At 40.4% G+C, this 18843-nt stretch overlaps 1 protein-coding gene across 5 annotated transcripts in view; it reads left to right on the top strand.

Annotated features, from left to right (window-relative positions):
- Nucleotides 1-18843, top strand: part of kirrel1b (kirre like nephrin family adhesion molecule 1b) — an 82962-nt gene that overhangs the window by 58449 nt on the left and 5670 nt on the right. For 3 of the 5 annotated variants that reach the window (XR_015713517.1, XM_087810495.1, XM_087810493.1), the window contains exons 3-13: nt 3854-4006; nt 5762-5919; nt 7006-7156; nt 8395-8500; nt 9838-9986; nt 11104-11231; nt 12297-12423; nt 13353-13453; nt 14410-14626; nt 16619-16726; nt 17913-18040. Coding sequence is in view for 4 of the 5 variants with exons in the window: in XM_087810495.1 (XP_087666621.1) it covers nt 3854-4006; nt 5762-5919; nt 7006-7156; nt 8395-8500; nt 9838-9986; nt 11104-11231; nt 12297-12423; nt 13353-13453; nt 14410-14626; nt 16619-16726; nt 17913-18040 (1526 nt within the window). In the remaining variant the exon portion in view is untranslated. The remainder of the gene's footprint in view (nt 1-3853; nt 4007-5761; nt 5920-7005; nt 7157-8394; nt 8501-9837; nt 9987-11103; nt 11232-12296; nt 12424-13352; nt 13454-14409; nt 14627-16618; nt 16727-17912; nt 18041-18843) is intronic. The other 2 variants (XM_087810496.1, XM_087810494.1) reach the window with 1 other exon arrangement.

Below are 18843 nucleotides of genomic sequence, written 5' to 3'. Positions count from 1 at the left end.
TCACAAAGCAACCATAATGATTCAACCAGTACAACACAACATAACTGCAAGGCAAAAAGAGTGCAACAACAATACAACAATCCACAGACAACTGTGCAATGCAACAACTGTGCAACACAACAGCAGTGCAAAGCAACAACAGGGCAATGCAACAAGAATGTAAAGCAACAACAGCACCACACAACAACAGTGCAACACAACAGCAGTGCAAAGCAACAACAGTGCAATGCAAATACAGTGCAACGCAACAACAGCAAAAGGCAACAACAGTACATCTCAAATAAAGTGCAATGCAAATACATTGCAACGCAACAACAGTGCAACGCAACAACAACAAAACGCAACAACAGTGCATCTCAAATACAGTGCATCTCAAATACAGTGCAACTCAAATACAGTGCAACGCAACAACAGTGCAACGCAACAACAGTGCAACGCAACAACAGTGCAACGTAACAACAGTGCAACGCAACAACAGTGCAATGCACAACCCAACAAAACAAAGCCAATTTGAATGTACCTCAAGCACAATTTAAGTTACATAACCGCAGGCAACCAAAAATGTTGTACGATTGCTTTGCAAGTGCAACACTACAAAAGCAAAGGCAACCTGTTGCTATCACAACAGGACAAAGGTATAGAAAATACAGCATAAATGCACACAACATGGTCAAATGCTACGATAATACAATAAAGTGCAATGAATCAAGAAGCAACACAGTCACATCCAGTATAAATAAGTGGCTCAAGACTTTGGTGGCCCTTAAAAGAAAGAAGGCCATAAAACAACTTCGTCCATCAACAACTCTAGTCCAGTGAACACAACATCATCGTTATTGTTGCGTTAAACGGAGTCTGGAGCGACCAGAAACCCCAATGGCGACCACAGCTCGACAACAGAAACCACAATCGTGATGCCAACAACAATCCTGGCGAGCGCCGACCACGAAAATGACGGCGATACAACCTGCAGTCTCAGCAACAGCAGCACTAACAACCGCGCTCCGAAACAACAGCAGCAACATCATCGCTCACAAATGTTGTGACCTTTTCCCCGGCACACCGGCATGTAAAGTCGTCCGCACACTTAAATATCACCACACAGACGCACAAACACCGGCGATAATCTGACATGCCGTGTGAATCAGACTCGATCTCATTTGCATGTTCCGTAAAGGTCAACACGCACAAACACACTTCTATCTTCTCAAACACACCTCCATCACCAGATACGTCTTTTCCCCTGGATCACCTTCACTCCTCCCTCGCTCCCTCGCTCCCTCTCCTCTCGTTACCCCCCCCCCACCCCGCACACCTCCTCTGTCGGTAATGCTCTCTTTGTCCTTGCAGCTACTTTCCAATCCGCCGCCGTGACGGCAGCTTTTGATCAACACGTTTTCCCTTCTTTTTTTTTGTCTCCGCCATCCATCAGCCGACACCCACCTTATGTTTTTATCTTTAAATTGTTTGTGCTGCCAGTCGCTCCGTCACCCGCGACACCCCTCATTCATCACTCTTTTTTTTTCCGCTCCCCGGCTTCTTGACTTTTTTCCACCGAGACGGAACAAGACCCGCCGCGATGAGAAGTGACATGTTAAAAAGGTTAGCGTTGGCGCGCTAACGAGAGCGTGGGCGTCGGGATCGTGACACAGAGGAGAGCTTGTTTATCATTTTTTAAGAGTATATTTATTAATGAGAAGTGGGGGGGGGAGAAGAGGACGCACTCGTGTTTACTTGTTACATTCCCTCAGTAATCTATTCACCACCTGCAGGCATCGATGTGGAAGTTTATTGTTCGTCCTCCTCCTCCTCCTTCTTCTTCCCCGTCTCCGCCTCCCTGGGGGGTTGTCACCTCTGTGGTTGCTATGCTGCAAGGTGCTGGAGAGAATGATGTAATCTCCACTAATACTTCTGTACCCCTGACCCCCCTCTTTTCCACCTACCTTGCCGAACCCCACTCGCCCGCTGTGCCATCTGAATCATAATGTTGAAGACGGGCACCGAGGATCACAGGGTGCCCCCTAGTGGGGCGTCACACCCAATTACGCTTTTTGTTCCAGAAGATAATAGGGGTCCTGTCGAGGCTCAATTCCAGGGCAAAACGTTTCTGTAACTCACAATATTTGAGAGCGGAGACGTACATTGTACTTTTACTCAGAGCGTCATCTCGCAAATGCTATATCATCCGATAAGGAACGCGACAATAGTTTTTTATCTTTCGAAGTCATTAAAATTTCTAACAATTGCTTTTCGAGGAATTCGGCCTCAAAATACGGACGTCAACTTGAACCACAGGTTTCTTTTTTATCATATTGAATTTTTTTGGGCCGACGAAGGGGACGGAACAAGCTTTAGGCTAATTGCCTAGCAGCTAGCCTAGCAGCTAGCCTAGCAGCGTCCGCTAAAGGAAATCTTAAAATATAGACTTGTTTTATTTTTTTCGGAACAGTTCCAAACATATCAAGGTTTTAGTACAAGATGGACGGGACAAAACAATTGGGGTGAAAGAAGGAATACCGTTATTCATTATTAAAATGTTCAACAATCGAGTTTAACCACTGAAACCACCTGATGTCATCAAGTGAGGAAAATGTATCGCAATTTTTTTCAGCTAAACTCCTGAAAAAAACAAACCTATCTGTTCTGCACTTGTCATGTTGCAATTCTAGGCCCTACTGTTTAGGTATATTTGAAAAGTTTTCGCAGGAATTTAGACTAAAAAATAAGTATTGTTATCCCTTTACTTTCTCGGTGGAAATTTGACTTGATAAACTCAAAATTGTTGTAGCAGATCATAATGTTTGCACATTCTGCAGAATATTTCAATTTCATTGGAGATTTTGGTTTATATCCTAGGACTTTGCTGACTTTTTGATTTTGAACGGTGCACTATTACATCACTAAAGTTTAATTTCTAGTCAAGGATAAAAATGTATCTTACATTTCCGCAAGATTTTTCAGAGGTATTTTCTTTTTATTATAACGTTTTTCCGTAGATTTGGCCTCAAAATACATGTAAGAATCTCTTGCCATATCAAGGTAAACATTCGAGTGACTCAACAGTCTTTTTTTTTTGCAAGGATGGGTAAAGTGTTCATTGTATTGTGGGATTATTGCGGCATTTTTTTAAATCTATTTTTAAGATTCCATAACTCCATTAACAATCCATAAAAGTTCAGAAATATCCAAACAAAAAGCATTATTTGGAAATACTCGGACATAAATATCTACTTTTCATTAAAAGATACATCTTATCACGACGTCTTTCTATGATTCATCGTCAGAAAAGTTTTGTTTATTAAATAAAGATAACCTTCAACTTGTGCTAGATAATGTGTTTATTCGTATTCCTGCTTACGACGGCTGAGGAAATGAATTCTCTGTAAAGGTCTTCAAAGTTTGGGTATTAATTCATCGCTCTTGACATTTTCATATAAAACACGTCCTGTTTGCTGAGCGTCGCCTCTCGTTAATGTAGAACAATTGTGATTCAGCATTTCATAACCGCTCCTCCGTGTTTGCTGTGTCGGGTAAACAGAGCGGGTCTGCAGGAGCCGGCTCCGAATGAGGCAAAACAGAAGAGATTGCTTTTAAAGGTTTTACCATTCGTGGTGTGTTTGTTTCGATAAAAAAAAAAGCGCCGTTGTGAGGTAGAAGCAATCTCCCCGTAGCTCCTCTGAACTCTTCTCTGTTTTTGATCTTCTAAACCTGTTTGGAAATAAACAAATGTTTCTCCACATGCCGGGACTGTTTTCCAGCCGACGCTCGTAATTAAGTATTTCCAGCGATGATGAAAAGTGGTCCGCTCTACGACGTACTGCGCTAACTGTAACCATGTTGTGCCTCTCTCAAGCAGCCTGGCCCAGATATCGAATCCTGCGAGCCCTGGACACGGGCCAGTACAACTTGGAGATCTCCCACTCTGAGCTTTCTGATGACTCTCTGTTCGAGTGTCAGGCCACCGAGGCGGCGCTGCGCTCCAGGAGAGCCAAACTCAACGTGCTCAGTAAGTGGATCATGGCTTCTCCGGAGTCTCTGTGTCATCACAGGCACTTTTAGGAACAAAGATCTTTATCCCGAAGAGTGACTGACAAAGGTGACACTTGTGTGCACACAATCCTGTCGTTGACTTCTTACCAATGTGTTCATTATGTAACAACCTTCTGACAATGCATATTTTCCTATTTTTTTCTTCCTTATTACAATCAATTAGATTCCTAGATAATAACTAGCTTGTCTGGACAACCTCCAACCCTATGTCCCATCTTCCTTGTATACCTATACCTTCTACCCTTCCTGGCAAGCAACTACCTAGCTACCATTTGTCTTTATACCTTCAAACTTTGCTCGCTATCTTCTCCTATTTACTAATCCAGACTATCTCAAAGATATCTACTGTTTTATTGTCCTGTTCTGTTACATACTTAGTTCCCCATCTACACATCCCGACAACCTCAAACCTAGCTGGCTATGTTTCTTCCTTTTTTCCTCAACTACCAACTTTTTCCACCTGATGGCCAATTCCCTAGCCTCCTATTTACCTGCCAGTCTTCTTATCTACATATCCAGTCAACCTTCTACCAAGCTAGCTATCATCCGTCCTATCTTCCTCATCTACCTAATAACCCCATAAACAAGACTACCAGTTTGCTAGCTAGCTAGCTACTACCCACACACTTCCCCATCTACATATCCAGAAAAACGTCTACCTAGCTTGCTACCTTACCTTACCTTTCTTCCTTCCTTACCTACGTACTTATATAGACCACCTGATATATTAGCTTGCTAGCTACCCATTAACCTTCCTTCCGTCCTACTTTCTTACTTTCCCGTCTGCCTTTCCCAATTATCTTCATTCCTTTCTTTATAATCTACCTACCTATTTACTAATCCAGAGTACCTCATTGCAAGCTACTGTTTTATCTTCCTGCCTACTTCTTCATCTTAACATCTAGATAACCTCCTACCCATCTACATATCTGCCTTCCCATCTTCCTCATATACCTATCTACATACTTAATCAGACCACTTGAGGGGTAGGTACCTTGCTACCTATTCACCTCCCCATCTCCCTACCTACCTGCATATCCATTTAGTCAACCTTTCACTTTGCTAGCTATCTACCTTTCCACCTCCCTACTACCAATGTATGTACTAATATAGACCACCTGATGGCTACCTAGCTTGCTATCTATTAACCTTTCTGCCTTCCTACCTACCTACAACTACACATCCAGACATCTGAATTTCTAGCAAGCTATCTTCCTTCCTATCTGTGTCGTCTACCTATCTATCTAATTATCCAGACTAATTTATAGGTACAGTAGCTACAGATTATCTCCATGTCTTCCCACCTGCCAACCATCCACATCTACACATTCAACCTCCAACCTAGCTAGCCCTCTACCTTCCTATCTTCATCATTTGCTTTCTTACCTACTTACCTACCTACATATCTAAAGTAGACTAGCTGCACTAACCCAGGGAGGAAAGCGCCAACCACAACTGTTGTGCTGTTTTGTTTGTGTCTTTGGGATCTTTCTAGCTAGTGAGATTGAAATCTTTTCAATCTACCTTCCTATCTACCTACCTTCCCACCTACCTATACCTATCGACCTACCCGGCTAAGCTTTCCAATCTTGCTTTTTAATTAGTAACCTTCCAGCTGCCTTCCTCACTCACCTCCAGGCATTCTCCTTCATTAACTTTAAGCTTCATATTTGGTCTTCCGCTGCTTTTAACGGGTCACTGTCTTTCCCAGTACCTCCCGAGGACCCGGTGGTGGAGGGAACCCCGGAGCTGCTGCTGATGGCCGGAACTCCGTACAACCTGAGCTGCGTGTCCCGTGGCGCCAAGCCTGCAGCCCACATCCAGTGGACCAAAGACGGAATCCCTGTGGAAGGAGCCCACCACACCACGGTGACTCACACAGACACGCACTTCACATGCAACACAAAATGCACATTAAAGCATGAAGAGTTTATCGCACTTACAGGAGATCTGCATAATCTTGCTGCCTCCTGCTGGATTTGAAGGGTTTATCTCCAAATTCAAGTACAATAGCAGCGCAGGCGTTTCCTCTGAAGGAACCTGAAAGCCTCGGTGTGTTTGTCGGGCTGTTGGGATGATATTTGCCAGAGGAATTACAGTAAACACTGCAGGATTCCTGCATTACAGATTTATATTTCACAGCGCGACACTGATGAAAGACAAATGATGCCAGCACGCGGCCTGTTCGGAGCGATAGCGGCACCTGAACACGGACGCTTTCAGTCATGAAGCGCTCTCCTCCCTGTTGACAGATGTAGTTTGTCTGTGAAACCTCATGAAGGGGATAAATTCATCACACAAACGTGCAAACGCTCTCACAATAGCGCCACGGTCTGATTGTCTCGGAATCAAAGCGGGAGCATTTTTCAGCGATTGTTGGATTGTAACAATGACCTGTGGCTGCGCACAAAAGCCTCCATTATTAACAATTACACACCGAAGACACAAGACGAATGTTGGTGTTGTACATTCTGACTGAGACGTGTTGAAAGCATGTTTGGTATCAGCTGTTGCCAGAATAACAGTGTCGGAGTCTTACCTAATTACTAACTTTAAATAACCATTTATATGTAAGAATTCAGTCTTTACTACAAAAACAGAAGTTTAATATTGTTAAATATATTTGTTATTTACAATAAATATGTAATATCCCTCACCATGATGACTTTTTGTTAGTTTGTGGTTTAAAATGTGTATTTTCAATCAGAAACTTTGTCATAAATAAAGTAGTGCAGTTGTAGGTGACCTGTGTTCACACCAGGATCACACCTTAGTGTTATAAAACGCCTCCAGACAAACGCACACACACACTCTCACACCCATCAAACTCAATGAATCACACACACGTGCTGTTTTTATATTTGTCGACACTGTTGTCTGTAAATACTCACAAACACATCAACACATCTCTTGGAACGTTTTAATGATCCTGACATTTTTCTTTTTTTTTAACAGGAAGTGCTGCCAGACAGGAAGCGCGTCACCACCAGGAGCTACCTCCCCATCACGCCGGCCGACAGCGACAGCAACAGCAACTTCAGCTGCGTGGCCACGAACCCGGCGGTCCCGATGGGGAAGCGGGCGACGTTGACGCTCAACGTTCACCGTACGAAAACTTCATTATTTTGTGTTTCTGCGCATTGAAGAATATCGCTGGTGTTAACTTAACATAATTTGTGTTGATGAAGTCGTAACTGATTTAATTTGTTTTGAAACCAAAATCCAAACATCGGATTTACTGTATCCTCTCGTCCTCAGTCATCGCAGAGATCCCACTGATTTATTCTTTCTTTTAACTGCAGAAGACGTATTGACTGCTTCCATCTAGTGGCCAGAAGTTTTAATGCAACACAAAAATGAACAAACACTGTGAATATTTACATGTTAATCCTGAATAATAATTATAATAAAAATACAAATATATATTTATTTTAAACATTATATTGAACTGTAAACCACAGAAAAATAATGTTAAAAAAATGATTTGAAGGAAAAAAAAAGGACCAAAAAAAAATCAATACAGTATTGTGAAGAAAGAAATTGCGTTATAACTCCTTATGATATTTTTAACGCACCTAATGACTACATTTAATGATTTATTTTAATGAAATATTAAACTATTTTTTAAATAATAATAATACATTTTATTTAAAAGCACAATTCAAGGTCCTCAAGATTTATTCAAAAATACCAAAGAAAACAATTAAATCACAAAGTACAATAAAAACACATAATGGAAGAAAATCCACACATTGGAAGGTAAAGAATAAAGAAAAAAAATCAACAAAAAAAAATCTAAATATGTTCTCAAAAGGTTGGAAGTTACACGGGTATAGCTGGTTGCGTTTATGTTTAATGACATTAAATCATTGTGGTTGCTGTTTATTTTTAAGGGGGATTATTGATGTATCATGATTTTTTTTATTCACGATACTGAATAGATATTTGACAGCACTTGGCCGCTAGATGGCAGCAGAGAAATTTAGCCAGATCTCGGCGATGACTGAGGACGAGAGGATACAGTGGACTCTTGCAGATTTTAAACCTGATTTTTTGACAAATTTTGGTTTCAAAACAAATAAACACAGTCACGACTTTGTTAAGAGTCATGTGGTCTTTAAATTCTGCAACACAAGAGTCAAGTACTTGACAATACTACACATATATACTTGTTACTACAGTATCACTATATATCGTATTGTTGCGTCTGTATTGTGATGCGTATTGTATCGTCAGAATCGTGAAAATATACAGTCCTAATTATATTGCATCCTTTCTTTTTCGCACCTCTCAAAGTGTTTTTCTGCACAAGAGGACAAACCGACCTTGTTTTTTCTCCTTCAGACCCGCCGACCGTCAAATTGTCCATCGAGCCTCGTTCAGTTCTGGAGGGCGAGAGAGTCACGTTTACCTGCCAGGCGACCGCGAATCCTCCCATCATGGGCTTCAGGTGAGAACCAACTACCTCTGACATTGATATTCATATTTGTCTATTTCATTACTCTTACAAAGAATTCATGTTTGCCTTGGTGTTTGTTTTGATGAAGTTTTGTTTGGATTGTTTACTTTGTCTTTTCAATTGATTGAAAGTTTTTGCGCCGATTGTGACATTGTTGTGTTTTTAAATCTTGTCATCGTGTTTAATATTTGTTTTTATGTTTAATGATCTTCACTTCTTCACATTAAGGATGTTTTTGTTGTATTCCTTCATTTATTTATTTAGTTTGGCATCGTATTTTCATCATTGGTTTTTGTGTTTAATTTATTCCTGTCGTGTTATTTTCTGTTATTGTTTAGTTGTTGTTTTTCTGTTTTTAGTACCTTCCCAATGACTAATCTACCATTTTTTTTACTCATGTTTGTTTTGGTTACTCTTTGGCATATTTACTGTATGTTTACTTGTCTTGTTGTTTTTGCTTTTGCTTTTTTTTCGTGTGTGTTTGTGTGGTTTTATGCTCTGTTTATTAATTAGTGAGTTGTAGTAATGATGTTTGCTTCTCCTTTAATGTAAGTTTTCCTTTTTAAACGGTTGATTTTAGTTGTTTTTGATTGTTTAGATTTGTTTTAATACACACCGATAAATGTGTTTAGTATTGAGTTGCTGTTTTTTATGTTTTTTATAATGTTTTTATCATCATTAGTTTTTCTAATTTCAACTTTAAAAACCTAAAGTGGAAACCGGGAAACTGCTTATGAGAAGATGAAATCACAGAAATAAGAGTTTTATCAACGTTTTGTCCTGACTGGTCCTGGACCAGGTCTGGTCCTCACGAGTAGAATCTTTGACGGAGGATCTTAAACACCAACTGAAGACTAAAGCATGCGTGACCGCCTCCTCTCTGCTCACATCTCTGTTCCTCCTGCATCAGTAGCTAAAGATCCAGAACAAATCTCTTAATTGCAACAAAAAAGGTTTTCCTTCAGTCAGGCCCGGGAGGTCTGCTCTGGAGGGGGAACAGGGTTTCTGCTGGCGGGGCAGAACCAGATAGAATCGACATCTGAGCGATCAAGCGGCGTTTTAGCTCCGAGGAGAAGGAAAAGGTCTGGGTTTCGGGAAGTGGTCCGGGTCGAGACCGTATTGACTCTCCATTAAAAAGGCATCAAACGTGAGCATCGCCTCCGTGACTCCCCCTCAGGTCCGGAGACACAGAAGTTTAATCGGACGCCATTGACTTCTGGGTGTCGGTCGTCGATAAGACGTTGGTCTTCTGAGGTTTTGTGGGCGGAGGTGTTGCTAATTCGGAGGGAGGAAGATGAAGTGTCTCTTCTTCTTCTTCTGCGCTCCAGGTGGGCGAAGGGCGGCGTTCTGCTGGAGGGCGCGCGAGAGAGCGTCTTCGTCACCACGGCCGACCACTCCTTCTTCACCGAGCCGGTCTCCTGTCAGGTCTTCAACGCCGTCGGGAACACCAACGTCAGCATCCTGGTGGACGTCCACTGTGAGTGTGTACAGGCGGTCATAATGATATGGCAGATTTTTTGTGATCAACATCTTGAATCTGAGAGCAAATTTATTTTATTGAATGTATTGTATTGTTACATAGAGGTTCATTTTTTATTATGATTTAATTAATTATTTATTGATATTTGATTTATTTTTTTATCGCCTGCAGTTGATACAGAACTCTGCCTGAATCAGCCTGACCTGCTCTAGTAGGAGAACTCACATGTTGTCTTGACCTTAAAAGTATATATTTTATTGGTATCGTTTTGATTGTTTAAGCGCTTTGTGACCCTGGTCTGGAAAAGTGCTCTAAAATTATAAATTACTTACTTACTTATATTTTTTTATATTGATTTGCGAGATATTTTGATAGATTTTTCTTCTTTTATTCTTATTCTATTTATCTTTGAATAATTTATACTTAAGCGTTATCTCTCTAATTTTGGTTTGGATCATACAGAATTTGATGATGATGAAAAACATTTTTCTCACGATTTTTATTTTTGTTTACATTTCTTTAAATAAATTCACTTTGACGTTTTTTTTAATTGAGTCCCTTTTTCGTTTTCGGATTTTGTTGTTTTGTTTCTTTTGGTAGTCATAGTTGTCATTAGTTCGGATTTGTTGTAAACTTTAGTATTTTTTTGATTGATCAATTATTCTTACTAAACATTAATTGAATTTATTTATTTAAGTTTTTTTTAATTCATTTTAATGTATTATAGCACATTTTCTTTCACTGGTATTTTTGTGTTTGTTTGACCCTGATTTTTGTTTAATTTTATTGTTACAAAATGATATATATATATATATACTATCTTTTATCGCAATTACAATGTAAGATATTTTTGTGTTTTTATTTGATAGTATAGTTGAGGAACTGCCAGCAAAATGTTGAATTCTTTCAAGATTTAATCTATTTTTAACCCCTTTTTTAAGTTTTTGGATCATGTATTTGTTTTTGTTTTTTTGGGTTGTCAAAAATATATTTATCACTTTTCATTGGTCGTTAATATTGGCGATTTTGAAGCATGGAGCTATTTTTTAAAACATATATTCTTTTATTATTCATGTCTTTATTAATGGCACCTGCTTATATCCCACCGTCTCAGTCGGTCCCATCCTGGTCGTGGAGCCTCGACCCGTCACCGTTGACGTGGATTCCGACGTGAGCCTGAACTGCAAGTGGTCCGGCAACCCGCCGCTGACCCTCACCTGGACCAAGAAAGGCTCCAGCATGGTGAGGCCCCCGACTCTCGCTCAAGACTCTAGAATTTAGTTAAATGTTTTTGTCCAAATATTTTGATTTTTTTTTTTTGCACCTTGTTTTATTTTGCACTTTGCTCTTTTTATTTGAACTTTGGGGTGTTTTTTTTTGTACTTTGCTCTTTTTATTTGCATTATGCTCCTTTTATTTGCACTTTGAGGTGCTTTTTTGCACTTTGCTCTTTTTATTTGGACTTTGGGGTGTTATTGTTGCACTTTGCTCTTTTTATTTGGACTTTGGGGTGTTTTGTTGTACTTTGCTCTTTTTATTTTCACTTTGCTCCTTTTTATTTGCCCTTTGGGGTGATTTTTTTTGCACTTTGCTATTTTTATTTGCACTTTGAGGTGTTTTTTTTTGCACTTTGCCCTTTTTATTTGCACTTTGGGGTGTTTTTTTTGTACTTTCCTCTTTTTATTTTCACTTTGAGGTGTTTTTTTTTGCACTTTGCTCTTTTTATTTGAACTTTGGTTGTTTTTTTATGCACTTCATATTTGCACTTTGTTCTTGCTTCTATTACACTTCTGTACTTCCTATCATCTACTGATGACTTAAAAAAAACTAATTTCCAGAGGGATTAATAAAGTCAATCTAAGCTAATCTTCTGGATGCTATTGCTAGCATTGCTAACACAGCTGGAATCATTGAACTGGGAACAAACCTGAGCACTCAGACACAGTCTCTACGTTGAGTCCCAGGCGGATGACGGAGCGAACTCGACCTCACGATAGAGTCTAGATGAGGACGCGGGAGATGTTTTTTCCTTGCCGTGCTGTTGGTCCATAATAACGAAGCCAGACCTCATAAATGTTTGCTCAGGTGTAAAGCGGTCGGTTAGCAGCCAACCTTCGTCTCCGTATCTTCCATCTTTAATTCATGGGCGACGAGTTAAAAAAGGGCTCCAGGAAAAACTAATGCAGCCTGGCGGCTGAATCAACATGTTTGATGAATTAAATATGGATCCTTTCCCGACGCTCCTTCTCAATGTGTGTGTGTGTGTGTGTGTGTGTGTGTGTGTGTGTGTGTGTGTGTGTGTCGCAGGTGCTCAGCAACAACAACCAGCTCTACCTGAAGTCGGTGAGTCAGGCCGACGCGGGTCAGTACGTCTGCAAGGCCATCGTGCCCCGGATCGGGGTCGGAGAGACGGAAGTGATGCTCACGGTCAACGGTACGTTTGCTCCCGACACTGATGGAACTGTTGAAGTTTTTACCTTCTGCTTATTCTAGTTTTAGTTTATTTATTTATATTCTTTTTTTTATTGACATAATTATTATGTAACTATTATTTTACATTTTATGAATTTATTATTTCATTACTCGTATTTTTATTATTTTAATTATGATTAATATCTAAAAACTATTTTCAAATAATTTCAAATTTTTATTATTATTAATTTTATAATTTTTGTGGGAATATTTGACATTTCTAAATAGTTTTTTGTATAATTGTTATATTTTTAAAACTCTTACTGTGTATTTTCATTAATTTCTGTTTGCATTATCATTAAATATACAAATATATCTATAAATATACAATATCTTTTACATTATAATCAAAAAATATTTTTAATTTGTTATTTAGAATAGTTTTGATTTATTATTAAATATTATATTTACATTATTCTGTTTTATTGTATTCATGGGTATATTTATAATCTGTTTATTTAATTGAATATACATATTTTAATATTTTTGAAACTTTATATTAATGTTTATTTATTATGTTATCAATAATATTAATAATGTTATTTTTGGCTTCATTTTCATTTGATATTTTTTATATTATAATTGTTGTTTTTACATTATTTGTAAATAACTACAGTTTTATGTTTTATTTGTGGAAATATTTATTATTTATATATATATTTTTTAGAAAGATTAATTATTATTATATGTTTTAATCTTATTTGACACTTGTTATTTTATGTTATTTATATTAAATTATGAATGTTTTTTCTTCTTTTTTTGTCAATTTTTTTCTTTTTTTCTTATCATATTTTCTTTCTTGTTTATAAATGGGTCATCAATAGTTTTTCCAACCAAGAAAAGACGTGTATTATTCTTGTTCTCACGCCGACGCTCCCCGGTCTCCTCCAGGTCCTCCCATCATCTCCAGCGATCCGGTCCAGTTCGCCGTCCGTGGCGAGCGCGGCGAGATCAAGTGCTACATCGCCAGCACGCCGCCGCCCGACAAGATCGTGAGTCCATCCCATCATGTCTTGGCTTCTCCCACCGGTCCCGACTCGGACCGGCGGATCCTCTGGTGTCGGCGGCGCCGGCGTCGTCGTCACGCTTTCATGAGATGATGTGAACGCCGGGCTCCTCTGGTGCCGGGATGTGAGTCATGGCAACAGCTGCTGCTGCTGGAAATCAAAGGGAAACACAAGCAGCCCTGGAGAGAGTCTGGATGTTTGATATCTGAGTTTGGCTGACGGCGACTGGAGGAGCATCTTCTCACGCTGACAATAACATGGTTTCTGACTCAAATGAACATTATTACAATTTATTTTTTATTTAATTCTACTCTCTAAGTCCTATAAAGTTCAACTTTATTTCTGTGTTTCAGTTTAATTTATATAAATTATTATTTTATACTCATATAAGTGTAATTGTTTAATTATTGACTTTGTTTATTAATATTAGTTATACAATTTTCTTTGTATACATACAATTTTATGTGTTTATGTTTCTGTTATTTCATTAATAGAAAATCACTGCACAGCATTTCACTAAAACAACAATGCACACAATTTCATTAATGAATAGTATACATTATTCATGTTTAACTTTTATTTATAGTTTATGTATTCATTTTTTGATATCTGTGTCGTTCATATTTAATATCCTCAAAATTTCTCCCTCAGCAGATTTGAAGAAGCAGCGCGAGTGTTTATCGCAGCCAAACACTCGCGGAAGCCTTTTGTTTGTGTGTCAGATTTATGTGGCTCGTTTTCTTCCTCATGATTCTGCATATTTCACAGAGTTGTTTCCACACAAAAAAAAATGCTCCACAAAGGCGACTTTTATAAAAATGTGCCGGATTAGAAATGTATTTATGGGAACAAACTTTTCGAGATGTCAGCACTTGACGATCCGGGCTGTGTGTTCTGCGGGTTGTCCAGTAGGGGGCGCTGACTCTGGCTGTGTCCTGCAGGTGTGGGCGTGGAAGGAGAACGTTTGGGAGAAGGAGAAGGGGACCCTGATGGAGAGGTACACCGTTGAGCAGAGCAAACCTCCGTCCCAGGGCGGCGCCGTCCTCTCCACCCTCACCATCAACAACGTCATGGAGTCGGACTTTCACTCGCCGTACAACTGCACCGCCTGGAACTCCTTCGGCCCGGGAACCATGATCATCACCCTGGAGGAGACCGGTGAGACCAGCAGGGCCAGAACCTGTGTGTTGTGTTGCACTTGTGTTGTGTTTGTGTTGCACTTGTGTTGTGTTTGTGTTGCACTTGTGTTGTGTTTGTGTTGCACCTGTGTTGTGTTTGTGTTGTGCCTGTGTTGTGTTTGTTTTGCACTTGTGTTGTGTTTGTGTTGCACCTGTGTTGTGTTTGTGTTGCACCTGTGTTGTGCCTGTGTTGTGTTTGTGTTGCACTTGTGTTGTGCTTGTGTTGTGCCTGTGTTGTGTTTGTGTTGCACCTGTGTTGTGTTTGTGTTGCACCTGTGTTGTGCTTGTGTTGTGCCTGTGTTGTGTTTGTGTTGCACCTGTGTTGTGCTTGTGTTGTGCCTGTGTTGTGTTTGTGTTGCACTTGTGTTGTGTTTGTGTTGCACCTGTGTTGTGTTTGTGTTGCACCTGTGTTGTGTTTGTGTTGTGCCTGTGTTGTGTTTGTGTTGCACTTGTGTTGTGTTTGTGTTGCACTTGTGTTGTGTTTGTGTTGCACCTGTGTTGTGTTTATGTTGCGCCTGTGTTGTGTTTGTGTTGTGCCTGTGTTGTGTTTGTGTTGCACTTGTGTTGTGTTTGTGTTGCACTTGTGTTGTGTTTGTGTTGCACCTGTGTTGTGTTTGTGTTGCGCCTGTGTTGTGTTTGTGTTGTGCCTGTGTTGTGTTTGTGTTGCACTTGTGTTGTGTTTGTGTTGCACTTGTGCTGTGTTTGTGTTGCACCTGTGTTGTGTTTGTGTTGCACCTGTGTTGTGTTTGTGTTGCGCCTGTGTTGTGTTTGTGTTGTGCCTGTGTTGCACTTGTGTTGGTTTGCTCTTGTGTTGTGTTTGTATTGCACTTGTGTTTGTGTTGCACGTGTGTTTGTGATGCGCATTATTTGCTTTGTATTGGCTTTTTTTTTTTGCATTTGTCTTGCACCTGTCTTTGTGTTGTGTTTTTGTTGTACAGTGTTTGCCTTGCATTGTGTTTAACTTGTGTTTGATTTGTGTTGTTTTGCGTATGCTGTATTTTCTTGTGTCCACTATGTATTGTGTTTCATTTGTGTTGGGTTTTTTTTGTTTTCTTTGTGTTTTTATGCGTTTGTTTACATTGTGTTGGCATTGTTTTGCTTTCTTCGTATGTGTGTAATACATGTGTTAGTCATTGTTTTCTTTATCTATGTTGGATTTGCAGGTGTTGTGTTGGTTTTGTATGGAGTTGTGTTGCAATTTGTGTTGTGTTCGCTTTTTATTGTGTGGCATTTGCCTTGAGTTTAACTTGTATCGTGTCCCATTTGTATTGTCTTGCATTTGAAATGTATTTTTTTTACATTTTATTGTGTTGCAATTGAGTTGCATCTCCAGTTCATGCTGGCAAAATGCACATATGACACAAGAAAGGTTTTATATCGGCACCGCTGTTGTAACACAACGTTAGTGTAGAATTAGCGTAGCCCGTAAAACAAAAGTCACTCGTGTGCAGTTGAAGATTTGCAGAAGCATCCATTTATCTTCATCATTCTCATTTCTCAGAATCTGCAGTGAGCATCCTACTGCTGTCGCCAGTTGTAGCAGAGGGCATTCTACTACAACTTCAAAAGCGTAGCGCCCTAGAAAACACCTCTCTATTTGCCATGTTTAACCGCCGTACGACAGCAAGCCAGGGCGGGGGTGTGATCGATCGGACGGACCGTCGCGAGTCCATCCCGAACGACGGATGCAATTTATTCCCAGCTCTTGTTGTGTCACATTCCATTGGGAAAAAAATGATTCCTTCACGCTCCGTCAGTCAGCGCCGCGACGCATTCTTTCAGCTGTCGGATTGCGCGAGCGAGAAAACAACGGCGTCGACGCGTACTGTATTTTTATCCTTATCAACACCAGCAGCCTTTCACAGATCTAACACGTAACACACAACGGGATTTGTGAGTCAAGTGTGTAGGTTTGCCTACACAATGGCGCCGCAGCCGTCCCTCATCCCGACCCCCGTTATGTGCGTTTCAGATATTGTTCCGGTGGGAATTATCGCCGGTGGTACGGTGGGCTCCTCCATCCTGCTGCTGATGATCCTGCTGGCGCTCGCCTTCTTCCTCTACCGCCAACGCAAAGGCAGTAAGTGCAAACGCTTTTTTGGCTGCAGGTGCAAAAAAAAAAAAAAACGCTCGTAATCTCCCGTCACTCTTTCATCCGTCACCTTTGATAGAAACCCTGTCAGCTGTGTAATCCAGATGAGATCAATGAATATTCATGTGGCGACGATCCAGTCAAATGTGTGTTTTTTTAAAGTCATAAATAACTGAAACATTTAAATAGCATCTGAATTATGGATTCATATATATTGTGTAAACAGCCTGCGGAAGGAGCAATTTACATAAATGAACATAAATCAGTGTTTGTAAACACGTGCGCGAGTTAAGGGAGAGTTGGACTAGATGTTGAAGATAGTGGCGGGGAAGACGGTATTTCCATCCTCTCCGGGGTTGGAGGAGAGATTCTTCCTTAGGTGGGAGATAGAAAGTATTTTATCGTCTTGTTTGCAAGGAAGGGAAAGGTGGACGGGTCGATCGGCCCAGCGTCCTCAGTCATGAGGGTTAAAAAGATTAACTTACTCTCATTTATGGTCATTTTGTGACTAGAAGAACAAGATCAAAGATATCTCTATGGATCCCCCCTTAGAGATTAGGTCATTCATCTGGGAGAGACTCGGAGCAGAACCTCTTCTCCCCCTAATAAGAGAGAAACCAGTTATGGTAACATACGCACCTTTCTTTTCCTCAGGAGTGTAACGCAGTCATGACCAAAACCCAGGTTCAGAGAGACAAAATCTCTTTATTGGCCTGTGAACGCCTTGACCCATCTTTGAAAAAGAGTCGGAGGATCAATTCATAGAAACTTTAAACCGAATTCAGTGGATTCAGTAGGACCTGAGTCCAAAGGGTTGTGGTTTTCAAATTGAAAAAAATATTGTTTGTGGACCAAAACCCTTCTGGAATGTGCCTATAAGTCTTTGTGTAGACTGGCCATTGTCCTGATTTAAAGACCTACAGCAAGTCCAGATCCACTTGTGGGTGGCCATAGCTTCCAGAGGGGGTGGTGTGTTCTTGGGATATTTGCTTCTCAGATATGTCTAGAGCAGGATTCAGAATTGAACCATCAGTTTTTGTGAGATTTTTTTGGCCCTACCGACAAAAGGTGAAGCATTCAAAGTAATGAAAACCATTTCAAAGAGTCACTTCTGCCAGCTTTATTAAGGTCAGCAGAAGTTTTTTAGATGACCTGGTTTCTGACGGTGTCGCAGGTCGTCGAGGCGTCACTCTGGGCAAACCGGACATCAAAGTGGAGACGGTGAACAAGGAGACGACGGGGCTGGAGGAGGAAACCGCCAACGTGTCCACAGCGACTCGAATGGTCAAGGCCATGTACTCCGTAAGTAGGAACCATGTATCTGACAAGACGTCCACAAACGCAGAAAATATTCCGGACTGTGCTGGCTCGTCAAAACGCATACCTTTTCTTCACGCCGTTCAAAAAGTCTCTCCTGCTTTACATCACTGACATTCTCACAAATCCATCTGCGTCCCACACCCCAGGAGTCACACTTGTCAGGGAACATGTCTCACTACACACTTAAACCGTGGCTGGACGACTGCTGAGACAGAGGACCAGAATTTATGCTTTTTCTGTCACACGCCGAATCCCCGGCCTCCCAAAAGGTTTCAGTATGTCCGTAGGGAATCACACCCTGGCTCACTGGTTCGAAAGCTTTTTGGCTTGGCCCCCCCTTTGGCACACAAAATTGGATTTGGCCTATTTTCCTCACCCCATGCTTTGATTGTTGCGGTAAACACACCACGAATTTCCCTTCGGTTTGGATCTTTTTCCACTTTTTCCTTCTTCCTCTATTGCCATGTTCCCTTCCCATCACCTCATGGACCACTTCGGGATAACCACAAATTTTGGGATCACACTGTAGTATCCACTCAACACCCCTCATTGAGGTTTTGAGATTTAAAAAAAAACAGAAGGGTAACTGCAGAAAACTGTCCAGAAACTGTTTCCTTCAACTGAGAAAAATCTGTAAACTTAGGAAAATGTCACAACATGATCTGGAGCTTATAATCCATGCGTTTGTGTCTTCTCGCTTCGACTATTGCAACAGTTTGTTTTCTGAAGAAGGAGCTTCAGAACTCTGCAGTGAGAATTTTGACCCACTCAAATAGAAGAACTCT

This window comes from Callionymus lyra, chromosome 16, assembly GCF_982586985.1.
Source record: "Callionymus lyra chromosome 16, fCalLyr1.hap1.1, whole genome shotgun sequence".
In the NCBI taxonomy this organism is placed as follows: Eukaryota; Metazoa; Chordata; class Actinopteri; order Syngnathiformes; family Callionymidae; genus Callionymus; species Callionymus lyra.
The sequence above is the reverse complement of the archived record's forward strand: the minus strand, read 5'-3'. Positions and strand labels throughout refer to the sequence as shown.